The sequence below is a fragment of the Myripristis murdjan genome, chromosome 20, assembly GCF_902150065.1.
Source record: "Myripristis murdjan chromosome 20, fMyrMur1.1, whole genome shotgun sequence".
NCBI lineage: Eukaryota > Metazoa > Chordata > Actinopteri > Holocentriformes > Holocentridae > Myripristis > Myripristis murdjan.
In genome coordinates, this window is record NC_043999.1 from 23,976,182 (window position 1) to 23,993,681 (window position 17,500).

Genomic DNA, 17,500 nt, shown 5'->3' on the forward strand with positions numbered 1-17,500 from the left:
AAAAATGAAAGAGAGGGAACGCGCGCCGGGGTAAAGTTTCTTTGGCAGAGGTGAGGTTTTTTTTTTTCCTTCTCTGTGGACATTACACTGCCTCAGACTGACGCCGTGATGGAATGACACTTGGAAGCAGCATGATGGACACTTTGGCACCGGGGCTCCTGCTCAGAAATCCTCCCGTTTCCAGCCATGGTGCTGACCGAGCCCTCAGGACGGTATCAGTTCATTTGTTTTGAAGTGGCAGGAAAATCCTCCTCTGATCGTTTTCTGACCCCCACACAACCACCCCAGCCCACCCCCCCCCCCGCGAGTCGCCAAACAAGAGAAAGCGAGAGATGGTGCGCACAGCGATTCTTCACAGATTGACGTGCGTACTCATCACATTCCCGTTAAGGAGCGCGTCTTAAAGAGCTTCATTCTTCATTCATGGCCATTCCGCCTCTGTGAACTTGTTGAGCGGTGTTAAAGAGCTGGGGGGACTGTGTGCAGAAGGGGATTCAAGAAATGTAAGTTTCTCGTTTTGCTTGTAAAGTTTACTTTTGTGTGTGTGTGTGTGTGTGTGTGTGTGTGTGTGTGTGTGTGTGTGTGTGTGGCAGCCTACATTCCCACATTTCACACCTGCTGTAAAAGTAGCAGCTTATCGCCGCTGGAACTTCCTGGGCTCTGGCCTGCTTCCCTTTTCTGTATAATAAAAAGATAAGGGGGGGAGGGAGGGCACAACTTGTGCGTCTTTTTTTTTTTTTTTATTGTTGCAACCCATCGCTCTCTGCGCCTTTAACAACAACACTTACAAGAGCTTTGAGCCAAAAAGTTACACTTGGTAACATTTAGGAAGGAAGCGCCAGTTAACGAGCCTGAGCGCAATCAAAAGTTAATTTCCTCAGACAACCGGGGTCATTTTAGAGGCGCCCCCTTGTGGAATTTATTACCCAATATTCACCTATCCATCACATAATTACAGTGGTGCGTTGCTGCAGCCAGTGGACCAGTTACAGGATTAATTAGAACTGTAGTAGCATATGGTTCACTTCTTGCACATGCATCAGCTTAGCAAGTGATTAAAATAGGATTTGTAATAATGTATGACTTTCCTTTGTGTTTAATGTGCAGCAGCCTAATGCCTGGCAGATATTTTTACATTACGTGATCACTCTCGGGTCATGAATTCTTTTTCTTTTTTTTTTTTTCTTGGTTATGAAATAGATTAGAAATGAATCACTGAAACAATCACTGAAGTCATTCCAGTTCGATCATGACTCATTTGACTCGTCCGCACCTGATTTTACTTGCCCTTGTATTGGATACCACCTATAATTATTCTTTAAAGGATGGCTCCCATAACCATTATCATAAAACATAATTGCTCTTTTGGGCTGTGGGCTAAAGCAAATGGTGAATGGATGAACATCTGTGCATTTCAAGTGCACATTTTAAACACTGGAATTACCTGTTTAACATATACTGTTACCTGAAATAGACAGGCTCGTGTTTGTGCTTTGCATTAGCAGTTTGCAGTCTGATTTTTTATTTTATTTATTTTTTATTTGTTTGATTTTGTCTAATCTTAGGAAATAATGTCAGGTTTTTGTTGACTGATTTTTCCTCTGGTTAACCTCTGTTTGGATGGCAACAACTGTCGCTTTAAACCTCCCGGCTATTACAGCTTCTCCATATTTCCAGCTGGGCTGAGCTACCTGGGTGAGCACATTCTTTAGAGCCAAAGTGGACATTTTGAGTATCCAGGCATGTCACTGTGGTTGCTGAATAATGTGCTAGCAGCCTTTTAGGAAAAGTGTCTTTAATAATGCATAAGGTGTTCCTATGTCGCGAAGAGAGGCGTGCTTGGTGGCAAGGAGGAGAGGTGGAGACAGAGAGAGGGAGAGAGGGGGAGATGGCGAGGGAGAGAGAGGGAGAGGGAGGAGGCGGAGGCGTGCTCCTCTCCCTCCTGTCTCGCTGTCTCATTGGGTGCCCCGTGCGCTGCTGCATGTGTGATGCAGGAGTAACTGACGCCCGAGGGTGCTCGGCTCCACTCCGGGCTGCATCACCACAGTCACCCTGTCAAAAGTGGCGCTCTGGCACGCACAGAGTGCTTGTGGCAGCTTCTCCCCCCGGCTCAGAGAAGGAGGTGGGGTGACGGTGTAGAGGCACAGAGTGATGGAGAGAGTGTTGTGGGGAGAATTGCAGCTTGTGGAGGTGAGCGCCGTGCATCTTCAGCTGCCCCAGCCGGGGACCTGCGTGCCTCCGGAGGCCTGAGAGCCGTCTGGCTTTTACAGTCTCACACGCATCCTGTTCACAGGATGATGACCTTAGTAGGGTTCAACCAGAATGAGATTTTGAAGATATTTTTGTATTGATATTTTGCAACATCTTCAAATGTTTCCACTTCTAAGCCCATAAAATTGCAAGTGTGCAGTGTTGGTCCTAAATGCCCGAGTGGATGCCCAACCACCACCAAACATTAATTTTCTTTCTTTCTTTCTTTCTTTCTTTCTTTCTTTCCCTTTTTTACAGAAAAATAGAAAAAAGTAAAAAATAAAAAATAAAATAAAAATAAGATCAAGATGATAAAGTTTATTTTTTTCTTCATATTATTTTCATATATATTTTCTTTAATTAATTCAAATATATTTTTAGATTTAGATTTTTGGAGTTTCCAGAAAAAAGTGCAATCATAGGCTAAAGTAGCAATTTAAAAACATTTTTGAATTGAAATGAAGGTATAGTTTTGTTGAGAGGGTTAAGTAGAACATTAAAAAAAATAATAATAATAATAAAAATAAAAAGTCCATTCATGAGCTCATGGCTGTCACAGGGTCAGTTCAGGGTGACTTGTTACCCTTACTGAATGGCAGGGAGAATGTAGGATATGTTGCATCTTTGTATGGAAAATTAACATGCAAAAAACACATTTGAACAATTAAATAGTGGAATGAATAAATAAATATAATTTGACTGCAGTTTTCATAAAATAATAATTCCACTGGCTGCAGTCAGTGAGGAACCTCCACAACATCAGACATATCCCACTCTGAGTGCCTGATTTAATAGAAGCCCGGTATCGACTCACTCATGTATCGGTCTACCCCTCCACCAGAGCCTCAACTTTGATTCCTCCCCAGTCCGCCCACCCATCCACCACACTGACTCACTAAAACGCTGTTATCGCTCCAACCATTTGCTACCTGTCGTCATTATTAAAAGATCATAAGCCTGCCGATTGGAGGCGGCGACATTTTAAAAAGCGGGATAGAGCACTAAGTGATGGGCTGACTCGGAGGCGAGCCCAGGGGATGCATTGTGGGCGTGCTCGCTGTTCCAGAAGAACGTTGGCTGTCATGTTTGCAGGGCCATGCTCCATTCGCCATATGTTTATTTATGAGGACAGCAGCTTATTGGCAGGTTGTTAACAGGCAAGATTAGGGATTCTGGAAAGGCAAGCACAGAAATCTGGGGAGAGGAGCACTTAGAGCAGACAGGAGGGTTGTTTTTTTTTTTTCTGATGCTGGGCCAGCTTCCATCTTTATCTATCTTTTGTCTGTTTCTGACTGTTTGCCCTCCTGTCATCCTGTCTGTTCTCTTTCCGAATTAGACTGAGGGTAGTATGAAGTTAAGTTAGGAGGGATGACACTAGGTAGTGCAGGGACACGACTAGGTTGTAAAATTTAGCAAATTAAGAACGAAAGGAGCAAGAAGTGGCACAGTATATAGATACCCGCCTCTTTCTTATTTTTTATGTCATCAAACGTGAATCCAACCGCTGTTCCTCGAGAGCCGATACAGGGGATTTTTGGAAGACTTTGTCCGGTGCATTTTGGTGGAGAAGAATCAAACTTTTTAAAAATGTATTTTCAATGAGAAAACAATGAAGCACGCCACCAGAAGCAGCAGAAAATGTTGGCACCACGCAGCCAGCAGTGGGAGAAACAGCTGACCAACACAAGGCATCAACAAAAACTAAAACAAGCAATATCATTCAAAAAAACTCAGCTATTGATAGGTGTAAGATGGACTGGCTGGGGATAGAGAGGGGAGGGAGGGATTAGGAAAGATGCCGAAACAAATCTCAGTGGTGCAAAATGTTTATGAGTCAACAGGCAATGCAAATGTGTCACTTTATCATTCAATGACACGGTTGCCAGAATGCTCCAAAACATGCAAAAAGAAGTTAGTCGTAAATCCGAAGCAGGATAGAAGCAGCTCATTTGGTGGCACATGCGATTCACATGTCAACAGATGCATCGGGCCACATGCGTGTAACATTTTTTTCCCCGGTGACTTTGAGAAACACTCCGCCATGCTTGAGTGGCCCCGGGGAAGAAATGGAAGTAGACGCAAGGGGGTGTTTCTGAGCCAGCCCTCCCTTTCTGTCTGAGGGAGGGAGGCGGGCAGGTGGGCGGCTGCACGGGGGTGGGTGTACGGCGGACGGGGCGGGGTGACCTCGCCAGCCGAACGCACCCTCTTCCAGGTCGCCCGGGCCTCGTGAAAGATTCATTGCTTTTAAATATAAAATCAGGCTTGGCGGAGTGAGTGCGGCGTTGGTGGCGTGTGGTGCCGGCCTCGGCTTCACACCTTCACAGCAGCATGCAGGGAAATAAAAAAAAACAAAAAACAACAAAGGGGTTTTCTCTATAGGAGCGTTTGTCATAAAGCAGGATTCAGTGATATGTGTTGGTGTGGAATCAGATCGAAGGCAGAGCAGGAATTGATTTGCACAGGCAACCTCTGCTGATCAATTCTACGATAAATATGTAACCAAACAAGCTGCATCACATCCATCATATCACAAGTGGACTGCATCTTATTTTCAAGAAAATGCCATTGATCTTAAGGCTGTTATACTTGTTTTGAAGGTACTAAAACACCCCTGTACCTAAAAGCCAAATATTCCAGGTTATATTTGCTTAAAATACAAATCCTCTCTGCTTATCATTGCTACTGTAAAGCAAATAAAAAAGTATAGAGGCTGCTGTTGTTTTTTTATGCCTCAGAAAACTTTCCTACTACAGATTTGTCAGGCTCCCTTTGTAAATAGCTTTAAAAAAACACACAAACACATACTTGTTAAGTTGGCACTTTCATTGAATTTTTTAAAATATTTTTGCCCTCATTATTTTTATCCTGCTGCACCTTAATTTTGCCGTTTCTTCATTTTTGGCTGTTTTAAATGCATGTGTCTAATTGTAATATCATACATTCTCCTATCTGCTTATTGTCTGATTTGTGCAGCACTCTGAGCTGCATGTTGTGTTTGACAGCTGCCATATTAACATATCAAATGATACTCTCTGTTAATGTACAGTGTAACTGTATATTACGCTCATTGACAGTTATCCGGCGAGGAAAAAAAAATGCCAGAGAGCATTATTTGCTATTTAGGATGAGTTTTCTGCTGCAGTCGTGTTCCTGCCATCACTGGTGACCTCCCGCTGTGTGTGTGCGTCCACGATGCAAAACGTATTCCCGTAAATGGAAGAGTCTCAGACTTCCCGTCCCGCAAGGCGTGATCGATGGTTGGAGGAAGCGACCTGCCCCAAAATAAACCTCGTTCTCGCTTAAAATGCATGTCCACACGCCTCCCATCTGCTCGCCTTTCTCTCTCTCTCACCTCTTCTCCTTGGGGGCGACGGCGGCTTATAAGCGGGGAGTGATGAGAGGAAGGGGCCGGGGTGTCCGGGATCGGAGGGAGTGATAATGACCCCGCTCTTGTGATCTCTAACGCTTGTTATCGAAGCCTCGGCAGCACTTGTTGTCTCATTACCTGTGACTCAAGCCTCTCTTTATCCAGAGGTTGCATGTGAAGTGCACACACACACACACACACACACACACACACACACACACACACACACAGTCACACTCACATGTGAATGCTTGCCGGCCATCTCTTTAGTTTCCTCCTTAACATGGTAATATTATGTCTCTTAATGGGAACAGGGAGCTCGGTGCCAAGAGTTCCTCTGGATAATTGGCTGCTTCCTCACCTGCTGACATCTCCCCCATTGACATTCTTACATTTTACATTCAAGGTGCTTCACTTCTTCCCCTCTTTAACCCCCCCCTCTACCTCCACCTGCACCGCCACCGCCTCCCAACCCCTCGTCCTCTGCCTCTTATTTTATTTATTTCATTTGTTGGAAACCGGATTTTACATTGTCTCCCTCCCTCACCATATGCCAAATATAATCCCAGCCTCCAACCGCATCGGCAGATAATGGTCATTTTAACTGATCCGGTGGATATTTTTTTTCTTTATTTATTTCATAATGCAGTGGAATTACACTTTTCAATGTTTTATTCATACGGTGCATATGTCACTTAAATTAACCTGGAGTTCTTTGTTGTTGTTCTTTTGTTCTTTTTTTTTTTATATATATGCATGATTTTAGGGATTATTTTTCAGCAATGCCTCACCTTAGTGAGTATGAAAAAAAAGTAGGAAAAAGAAAACACACCGTTGATTCAATTAATGCAGGACACTTTTTGGGAGATGCTCCAAGAGACTTAGAAGTAATGCAAATTATCCTGATTTTTTTTTTTTTTTCATGACTTTAGGGAATATTTTTCAGCATTTCATGGCCATTTTCCTCGGTGCCTCACTTTTGCTAACACTCAGCAACGTACATGCCATTAAGAGATTATTAAAATATTTGCTTGTGACAAACTTAAAGGCCTATTTTTGGCCGTGTGCATTTTCCGCATTGGATCGGCCGTATCTGGATAAATAACCGAGCCTTGATGTGCCCCTGCAGCAACCATGCAACCTTGGCTGCTGTTTGAAACGATGATTTACGTTACATCAGATTGAAATGACTGTGACCAAATGGTGCAGCACCACAAAAAAAAAAGAAAAAGAAAAAAATGGAAAAAGCTTAAGCTCTTTTTATGAGCATTACACAACAGCTTTATAATGAATATGCTCTGTTTTTGAGGAGACAAAACAAAAAAGTGACTATTATCAGCTTGCTAGATAGATATATGCTTCATAAAAAGGGGCTAGAGTGCCTTCGCATTTTCATACACAGAATATGTCTTCAAATGTGCATGGCAGTATGGATTATCCTTGTTAGGAAGGAGAAGTGAAGGTGCAGACTTGGGCCATCTTGCAGATCTGTTAATACGAGCATCAGCACATTTCTGCACACACAAAAAGCTTAGGAAAATCAGATATTGTCTTTCCCATATCCTTGTCATGGTTATTTATTGCATACTGAGTACATGCTTTTTTTGAAATATAATTTTTACAATTATGATTTTATTCCCACCATGCACATATTTCATTTTGTCCTCCTGTCTCTGTAAGTTCTGCTCCTGCTGATGCGACAGATCCTATTTTGCACATCTTGTTAGCGCTGGATTTCAGACTTTTTATTCATTTCTACATAATGCCTGACAATTGTTGGTTTGGCCTTCGTATAATTTAATGCAATAATCTAATGTGAAGTCACTGAAAAATGTAACAGGGAGGGCTGTGTGACAACAGCAGTGCATGTTAGGCAAGCAGAAGCAGTGTTGGTGTGCGGGGCGGCCCCGCTTGCTCCAGACTGGGAGACCCTGTGCACTCTGGCTGTAGCTACATAGGATCTAATTGATCGCTGAGGACTGGAAGGTGTGTTGGGTCAGCACACCCACACTGGCTGACTGATTAAGCAGCACTAAAATATCTGCTGGTCCATCCCTCCTCTCTCTAACCGTTGGCTCAACTCTCCATCAATCAGCTCCCTTCAGGCTGCTGTGTGCAGGCAGGAAAGCTTCTCCACAGGCCTGTCTGTGGAGAGGGACGTCAGGGTCACTGCAGCACCCAGAGAGCCTTACCTAACATCACATTTAGTGACTCTTATACATTAAAAAAATAACTTCCTGCACAAATAATCTGCATTCTTAATTAAGTTTAGAGGTAAATGTATTTTGTTCCTGAAGTAGTTTGTTTCTGACACGTCACAAATACTTTTCCAGTCAACATCATTTGTATATCATGTTGGGCAGCATTTCAGCCAGTTTCATTACTTTAGCCACCAAAACGACTTGGTTAAGGTTAGGAAAGGTTAGGTTTGGACATAAAAAGCACTTGGTTATGGTAATGTAAAATAACGCAAAAAATTTGACTCATCCAGCATCCCGCCTTCCTCCTCCTGTGGCCTTGTGATACATTACAAACAAACATAATCCACATCAGAAACACACTCCCCCTCAAAACGTAGTTGAGAATTCAGTTTAGTTATATGAGAATGTAGTTTTTTAGCAGACACGGCTCATTTTATAAATGAAAAGTTAAATGTTTCAGATTTTTCAGAATTGACCGGCCTTTTTAGAGTTAACCGTGTCTTTTGTTAATGTAAGGGCGGGCATTCATGTGGGCCAAACCTACTGTGATACAAAACACAACATATGAAAATCAAATTGACACTACCGCCGCTCTCAGAGAAGGAAAACATTGCTGGTGTGAGGTTTTATACACAACTGGTTCTTTCTGGTCGACAACAGATGGAGAGTGTAATTCCAAAATGAGACAGCCGCTATTTTGAAAATGTGACTCTGCTCTTAGAAAATAATTTCTGACATCAGTGTGTGTATTGCCAGGAAGTATTATTGTTACTGATAACTGAAAGAGGCTCATGAAAGGTAACATATGTGATGTATAATCTGCTGCATTTTTAATTCGTTGAACATCAGGTACATTTTTAGCGACAGGACAGCCTTGTACCTGCAGTGTGCATCGAAACCCTTTGCAATGGCTGCAGTCTGATCTGTGGATGGAGAGAAATTAAGAGTGATTAAAAACTACTGGGGGAAAGTTCACACTATTAGAGTCACTTATATTGATAAGTCATGTCAGTGGATGAAGACCAGATGATATTTGAGGAACTACAAAAGCCTAGTAAAGTATTGTCATTTTGTGACTTTTAGACCACCATGGGATCCATTGTTTTTCCCTTATGGCAAAAAATGACTGGGGTTTTCAGATCCTGTAAAGCCAATCACTGCTTTTTGAGTATATTGAGTAATATAGTTCAAAATAGCATACAATATGGTTACTACATATTTAATTATAGTCCTGACGCTACTTGTCCTAAACATCTACATCTACATTTTGTCTACACTTTGATGATTTTACTCCCTTTTAACTCATTTCTGATCATATTTGACAAGTGACACAGCCATCTCAAGTCTAAAGCATTTGACAATGTTGAAAATAGCAGCCTGTGTTCATAGGTTAACAAGGGTCCTGACAAGCCTATAAATGTGAGTGGTGACCGTGCCAGCAGGCTAACAATTTGCTAGTATTTGTTTAAATGCAGCTTCTAAACTGGTCAAAAATCCATCTCATCTAATCTAGAAATGCATAAGTCAGTGTTAGCACTGGAAATAATTTTTATGAAAATAGACCCCATTCAGTTTCTCACTGGAATGGAAACGGGATAGATCTGGAAACCCTAATTTGGATGTAAAATTTACATCACCCTTTATAGGTTTATGCTTCAACCAATGCACAGAACACAAACAATGTCAAACTGTGCATCACTGCAAAGTGAAATTTCTACCTGGGCGTTGTAGGAGTCGGCATGGTGGTGAAATATCCTCATTAGTTGCTCTGTGCTCCCCCTGCAGGTCCCAAATAACACTTTTAGCACATAAGGAATTCACCAAAACAGATTATGCAAATTTATAAAAAAACAGCAAGTCCCAGTACCCATGTCTTGAGGAATGGAATAACTCTTAGTTTGTATTTTCCTATTTCAATTGAAAAGTAGTTCTGGCAGGTAGCATCTGCAGGAAACATGGTGTGGTAGCCTTACCCAGAGAACAAACCTTAATAATACTTTCTCAATTAAGTAATTCAGCACAAAGAAGTGTACCAGAATTTGTTGTTTTTTAATATTATATCCACTTTGTTGCAGAAGTTTTATTTGGGGACCACTGTTGGTCATGCTATTGAAGTGAATGAGGGACACACAATCCAGTATTGTGGATTAGCAGCCCGGAGCACCAGAGCAGTTTATGTGGATATTTCACCACTATGTGGACTCAAAACACTACCAAAGTTCAATTTTGCTTTAAATGTCACTATGCCGGCCAATAACAGAAATGTCTGAATTCGTTTTCAGAGGAATTAAGACGGTTAAGAAAGAAAAGTAGTGCTGGTTGTCGGTGTTTCACTTCCAGCCAGTCGGGAACTTGCATCTAATTTGGCACTCAGTAGCCAGCCCTAATGAGACAAGGCAGTGCTGAGGGGGAGCCAAAAGGTTTGAAGTGCTTTGTGGTGCTGTGTGACTAACTGGATACTTTTAAGGTGATTCACATCATGGTGATTGTTGATACACAGAGCAGACAAAGGGAAAAGTGAGGCAGCTGCTGGCAGACAGAAATTGATGATATGACGTCAAGTCGGTGATTTAGTGTTTGTGACACATCAGCTCGTGCAGGCTGGCTGTGGATCACTGGCGCTCTATGCTAACACTACGTGGAGTAATAATAGGCCACTACTACTATACAAAAAAGAAGACTGCCCTTGTAGTCATTAGCAGTAGTCACAAAAAATATGTTTGTGATTTTCCTTTTAACTCGTGCATTTTAAAATGAAATGTCACTGACTCAGTATAGCTGATGTAGCCAGGTTTATTTTTGGAACTATTTAAAGCCACACAGCCTCCAAACTCCCAGCACCTTTACTTCTGGTGAAAACAGGGAATACAGTCCCTAGTTCAATGCAGCATATTAATCATAAATCATTTATGTATCATATTTCTTATAGATTTTACCAGTCTCTTATACAAAACTTCCACCATTACTTGCATATAATTTAAAATTACTTATCATTTAGTTTAATTAGCCTTTATTTAACCAGGAAAAAGCTTTTCCAAAGACCAAGATAGATTGAATAAAAACAAAGACATAAAAGATGATCACTACCAAAGATGATTACTACAAGATTACCAGACACCAGTAAACAACCTGCTGTGTATTCCTTTGTAGCCAATCAATCAGTGTGTGTGTGTGTGTGTGTGTGTGTTACTTTGATGGCCTACTCATTCTCTCTGTTCTGATGGATAACAAACACCAGCCTGGCATCCTTGTTAGCAAACATCCAACCTTAACTTTGTGGGCACCAACATACAGGCACACATACGCACACACACACATACATAGATACACAAACACTTCTTTCACCCATGCCATGGTGCCAGCTAACGTTCCCCCTCTGTCAAATCCCATTCCCCTAAGCAAGGTATAACTCACCTCTTGTATTCTCATTTCTTCCCAGCACCAGATCACCACACAGGACAAGGACCATGATTGACAGCCAGCCGAGCTGAGGAGACCTGTCACTCATCTTCCTATCAGCGTGTCAGAGGGCTATCTCCTTCTCGCCTCCCCCCTCTTCCTCCTCCTCCTCCTTCTCCTCCATCCTCCTCCCTCCCTCCATCCTCTCCTCTTATCTTCTCAACGGGCTGCTGGCGACCTTGCCACCCCCTGAAGTTATCCCCCACTCCAAGAAAAAGGCCACCTGGAAGAGATAGACAGAGTAAAGACAAACAAGAAGTCACTGTTTGCCCGACCCTTGCTCCCCCCCTCTGAATTGCTAAAGGGAGTCTGGGCATGCTGCCTCCTCTCCCTCAGCAAAGCTGGAAACCAGTTGAGTGAGCGGTTCTGAGCCGAGGCAGAAGAGGGATCCCTTGTTCGTGCACCTTCATAAGGAGATCCAGGTCCCTGAGAAGGAGCTGAGAGGGGACCAGTCATGCGTTTCCATTTGGCGTTGACCCTGCAGGCCCTGTGGACCGGCGTTTGCCAGGCGGCCATGCAGCACTACCCCGCAGCCTGGGGCCACTACGACGTCTGCAAGTCCCAGGTTTACACAGATGAAGGCCTGACCTGGGACTACATGGCCTGCCAGCCTGAGGCAGCGGATATGACCCAGTACCTGAAGGTGACTCTAGATCCCCCCAACATCACCTGTGGGGACCCTCCAGAGACCTACTGCGCCCTGGTGAGCTTGACCCCCTTCCAAACATTCATACACACATACACTGTCAGTCTACCAATTACACATTATGATGTTGAATGGTTGCACCAACACTGAAACCCTGTGTTTTAGCTGCTACCCTGTACCTCCATCATTTAATGAAATCAGGACATAATATAATGAACTGATATCAGCACAGTTCAAGACAGTTTGCAAAGCTGTTTAATATCATATGGGTTATATATATGGCACTCATTGGGTCCATGTTGATGTTGTACATCATGTAAAGCTAAGGTGTTGGACTTGTGCATGGTCCACTGTCTGTCCCATGGTTGCGACATACTGCAAAAATATGATGCCACCCTAAAAATATCATTGATGTTGTCAGCTAACCGAAGCCCTTTAGCTTGCCATATTCCTAATTTTAGATAGATGTAATTTCTTGTTTTTTCTAAGTACTGATGAGATCAGGTTTACTTTTCTTCTGACATGAGAGTCATCCTGCTGAAATGCAAAGAAAGATCTCCTATGTAGTCAGTCAGGAATAATGTAGGCAGTTCAGCATGTTGGAGAAGTAGTTCAGGCAGGTTTCTTAGCTTCTGTGGAGGTAAAGCACAATGTTTCTTCAGTCAGCACTGGTGCTGACTGAAGCCCATGGAGAGGCTTCAAACCTGCGATATTTAAAACATCTTTAAGTACGTAGTCCTTTTGCACAATTGTATAATTTGTCCTGTAATTGAAGAATTCCAGTCCTAACAGCCATACATCCACTTTAGGGAAAAATGACAACCCAAAGTATGGCAAAGTTTTTAACCAGGACTTGTTACCTGCTGTCTGTTAAAAGTAGCCTCTTTTTACTTCTTCATTTTTTGTCTCCCAAAGTTTACCCAAGGCCCACTTGTTTTCAACTGGTAGACATCTCATTGTAGAAGAGGACTTGTCATTTAGCCATATACACCTGATTGAAATTTTGCCTCCTCTTTCCAAGAGCCATGAAAAACACTTGTCTTTCTTACTCAATGAAATAGAGTTTATGTCCATTGACCTAATATTTAGTTATTTACAGAGCGACGTCTGATTGCACACTGGAAACCTTGTCTGGTGTGCTGCTTGATGCTAATGACAGCACACACAGGCATCTCACTCCTTGCACACAAGGCGACTGCCCATTGGTCTGAAGGCCCATTATTCAGAAACCCCAATAGTCTGAAAAATGTCCCATTGGACTGATATCCCGTTAGTGTCCGACGGCCCTTTATCCTGAAAACAAACGGCCATTATTCCAAAACCCCAACAGTCCGAAAAACTTCCATTGTGTAAATTTGGTTGCATTTAGGCCGGGGTTTCCTGAGGTTAGGTTCCTAGGCTGAGGTTAGGGTAAACAGGGGTGGATGCATTTCTCAGCAGGGATGCAAAACTTGCCATAACACTGACAGTCACTGAACCCATGTAACTCCAGAGTGTGTATTTTCAGAGCAATAGCCTTTGGAGTGATGGGCGTTTGTATTCGGGATAACAGGCGTCTTTCAGTCCTCTAGGATGTTTTTCAGACTATTGAGGTTTCAGAAATCGAGGACCTTCGGACCAATGGCACGGCACCACTCATGTGGGTCACACATAAATACAATTTGGTCAGCAGACTGCACTGGCACTGATTTTAAATTTCCCCCAAATGAAGTGGATTTACATCAAAATTTATGTCAGATGAGTTTGTATTTTTTGCCCATGTAGAGTGGGCTCCAACAGTGTTTGCACAAGCTTCGCGTGTTATTAGTGAGATAATGGAATGAACATACAGCAGCATCTATGAGCAAGTTGCTGGAGCATCAGCTTTCAGTGCCAATGCTCAAGATTTTTGTTCTTTGATTTTTGGCAATACCTAATTGCTTTCATGTTTTGCATTCAGTACATTAATAAAGACATTTAGCGTAGACTGAGCTATGAAACAATAGCAAAACTCCACAGTCCAAAAGAAAAAGCCACAGCTGCTGTGCTCTCATCATAGATTCTCATCCTCAAGTGTTTTTCATTTTGGAAATGCAGTGTTTACTCTGCTTTTGGCTCAGAGATGGTAGAAACGTGAAAATATTTTTTTTTTCCCCCTCAGATTTTCTGTTGATGAAGTATGAATTTCTGTAGGTGGTGCAGCCATGGTAGCTGTCACTGCTGAATACCCAGTGCTGCTAATTGCAAACAAACTGCTGTGAAACTGCAGATCACTTGGTGATAAAGAGAAGCCAAACAGATATTTGTTTATGTGAAAATGTTGAGATTATTAATTAATGCTACAAGTCAAAGCTAAAACTCAACTCCTTTATGAAACAGTAGATTTTTTTAGTCTGTTTTGTTGAAGCTCTGCTGCTATTAATTTTCTGTGTTTTGCAGGATAATGCTATTGTTTTCCTCCAGTCAGAAGAATTGTTTATCAGTTGATTGGCGTGCAGTTGCAGGATCTCAGAGGGAATGTTGATTTGGTAAAATATCTTGCAATCACAAAATCACGAATTCCTGGAGGGACTGGAAAACAAAATGGGAAAAAAAAAAGAGATGCATATCAGGTCAAGTATTTAATTAGCAAACCGCCCTGCTACTTATTTGGGTCTTTTTCACTTTGAAACTCACAGCTGGTCGCTTTGGATTAACGCTAAATGATGAATCCATTTTGGGCCGCCGTGTGTTTCTAAGCCATCAAAGATTCTCTCAGAACAAATGCACTCCTCAACGGCTTCAAGAGCTCTTTAGATAAATAGTGAGACATTCCAGGAAAAGTAGTTACTTGAGGAGTATAAATAGATAGCCACCATCAGCAGAAAGTCAGCTGAGAAGAGAGAGGGATAGAGAGAGAGAGAGGGAGTGAGGGAGAGAGGAATTAACAGATGACAGAGAGAGTGAGCAAAATAGCACGAGAGAGAGGGAGAGGGAGAGGGAGGAGTGAGAAAGGCAGCAACAGTGGGAGAGAGGGAGACTCAGAGGAGTACGTGCAAACCATACGGCGACTGAAGACCTAATATCTCCCGCGTTGGGGAGGGGCAGGCTCTGAAATGTGAATAATTCAATATGTTTTGTAGCTAATGTGTTTTATTCATAGGACATATTATTCAGCCCGACATCTCTCAGGCACTTTTTGAAAAGCGCTGACTCCCTGTGATCGGCTGACTCCAAGGTTGGCTGAAGTAGGCGTGTGGGGAGGGGTGCCGGCCTGGGAGGGGGTTCGGGGGGGGGGGTTGTTGATAGGATGCCATTTCTGGGAGGTCACCGTCAAAATGGGGTCACCCTCCCCTCTCCCAGCGGGCCGCCCCGTGACCCCTGATCGATCCACGTCTGAACCTGAAGCGTTGCCTCATATAGGACCGCCGGATAAACCGGACGACGTCTGAATCCTCGATGAACGGCGGTCACCCGTGTCTGATGCCGCCGCCGCAGCCGTTCTATCTCTGGACCTCACAGCCGAATCCAAGTTTATTATCATTGTTATTATTATAGCATGCCTTTTTAACAGTCTGGTGATTGCTTATTGAATTAGCGGGGAGCTTGGCGCTGCCGTCCCCATGCCTTTGCCACTCGATGTGATAGGAGCTTTTCAATTAAAACAGCGAGCGGTTTTGCTCCTCCCCGTAACCATTTCCTGTGTGCAGCCGCAGCGCTGTACTCCACTGGTCACAAATCACACAAACATCGGTGAAATATGACCCCCACCGCTTCCCATACAGTCCAATCCTGCGCAATTGGTTTATGTTTACCCGGGGCTCCAAATCAACATCAGAGCAATTATCATTGATATTCCAGCTACTCCGGCTGCCAATACACCGCTGCAATGCCAATAGCGGTTTGCATCACGGGTATGATCATTGCAGATTCGAGGCAATTATCATTAGGCCGTGTTATCGGAGAATTTCATCTCTCTGGTAATTGATTTTGCGCCCGTGCAGGCTGGTGTGTTTCAAAGCCTCGCGTCTGCTTCCTGGAGGGCTGAAGGTATCAGACACCCAAGCCTGCTGAAAGGAGAGAGAGAGAGAGAGACAAGAGAGAGAGAGAGAGAGAGAGAGAGGGAAAAAAAAGAGGTGGGGGGAGTGGGGGGTGAGATGCAGCAGCTTGAGGGTGTGGTGCTTATATGAGCATGATGATCTCAGGTTGTGGCCTTCCTCCCAGGGTCATAGATAAAGGGAGACAGCATCTCACACACATACACACACACACACACCACTCTCCCCAGTAAAGACCTTTTATTCTGCTTCTAGCCCGGTGACCTTTTCGATAGCAATAAGCTGGCATTCGCTGAACTCTGGCGCACGGATCTGCCATGATATGAGATTTCTTCGTCCCCTCTAGTTAGACTCCAACTGGCCTTTAACAGCCTGGACAGGTTGCAGAAGCCGAACCAGCCGCTGACTGAGCTCGGGCGGCATTCAGGAGAGGGGCTTTTACTGCACATAAGCAAATTTCAATTAATTTCTGTGCTGAACAAGCTCAAGCTATGTAAGAGACTCGTCTAAAAATAACGTGGTGGCACAAAGAGACTAAATTGACAGCTCTGTTATTGTGCACGCCAAAACATCCAACCCCTTTGCAATTGAGAGCATGAATTGATTTTTTTTCTACTCTAAGCTGAATAATATTTCATTATTGCAAGTGCAAATATATACTCATTTAAGTTAAAATTAGATCAACTAGTATTTCTATTGCAGACAATAGATTAAACTGAGGAGATGCTTAAAGGACCATTCCGGTGATTTTGCATGTTTAGTGAATATACCTCATTCTTTGTTTTTGCTATTCTTTTCCCAAAGCAAGCAGTCAAATTTTAGAATTCTGATATCATTTTCCTCTCTTTTATGCAACCATTGGTTTCTATTCATTCCATCACGATATGAAAATGAACTTTCAGACTTCAGAGACTTCAGACTTTCTTCACACCAGTATTCCATCACTGTAATGATGTCGTCCATATTAATTTTCCTAAAAGCAGCAGCACTGCTGTGTTTTGATGAGTTTCAATCTCTTATTTATGTCATGGCAGAGATGCATGATCAAAACTAACATGTACTCCCACAAACAAATATAAACAAACATGTAAACAGCTGCCTTACCAGCCCTCAGCACCTAGTATGTGTTGTCTGCTGGTTCACTCACATGACTGTGTTACTGTACACGACACAACACACAGGAACCTCTCGGTGCACTGCATAATTCATACTGCATACAGAAACCATGCTTTTATGTGTGTGTGTGTGTGTGTGTGTGTGTGTGTGTGTGTGTGTGTGCGTGTGTGCAGTTAAGGGGTGTGCTGATGCATGCTCATGTGCAAGAATGTTTCTATTTGTGCCGTCAACTTACAACAAGGAAATGCTGATGGATGCTGAAATGCGACTCCCGGCAGGCCGATGCATTTCATAGCCAATCAAATCTAAATGAGGAAACAAATGGGATTATTAAAAGGTGGTGCAGCACATGGCTGTCGCCAGTTTAGCCCCTGTGAGAGGTCATTAAAGTTATGCCACAGTCAGAGAAGCCAGCTCATTAACGCTGTTGAGTTTTAATTACGAG

General features: G+C 43.0%; 1 protein-coding gene across 1 annotated transcript in view; it reads left to right on the forward strand.

Moving 5' to 3' along the window:
- Positions 1–17,500, forward strand: part of ntng1a (netrin g1a) — a 130,548-nt gene that overhangs the window by 332 nt on the left and 112,716 nt on the right. Inside the window, exons 1-2 of the mRNA XM_030079698.1 lie at positions 1–503; positions 11,258–11,980. The exon at positions 1–503 is cut by the window's left edge and continues 332 nt beyond it. Of these exons, the coding sequence (XP_029935558.1) occupies positions 11,732–11,980 (249 nt within the window). The 5' untranslated portion in view covers positions 1–503; positions 11,258–11,731. The remainder of the gene's footprint in view (positions 504–11,257; positions 11,981–17,500) is intronic.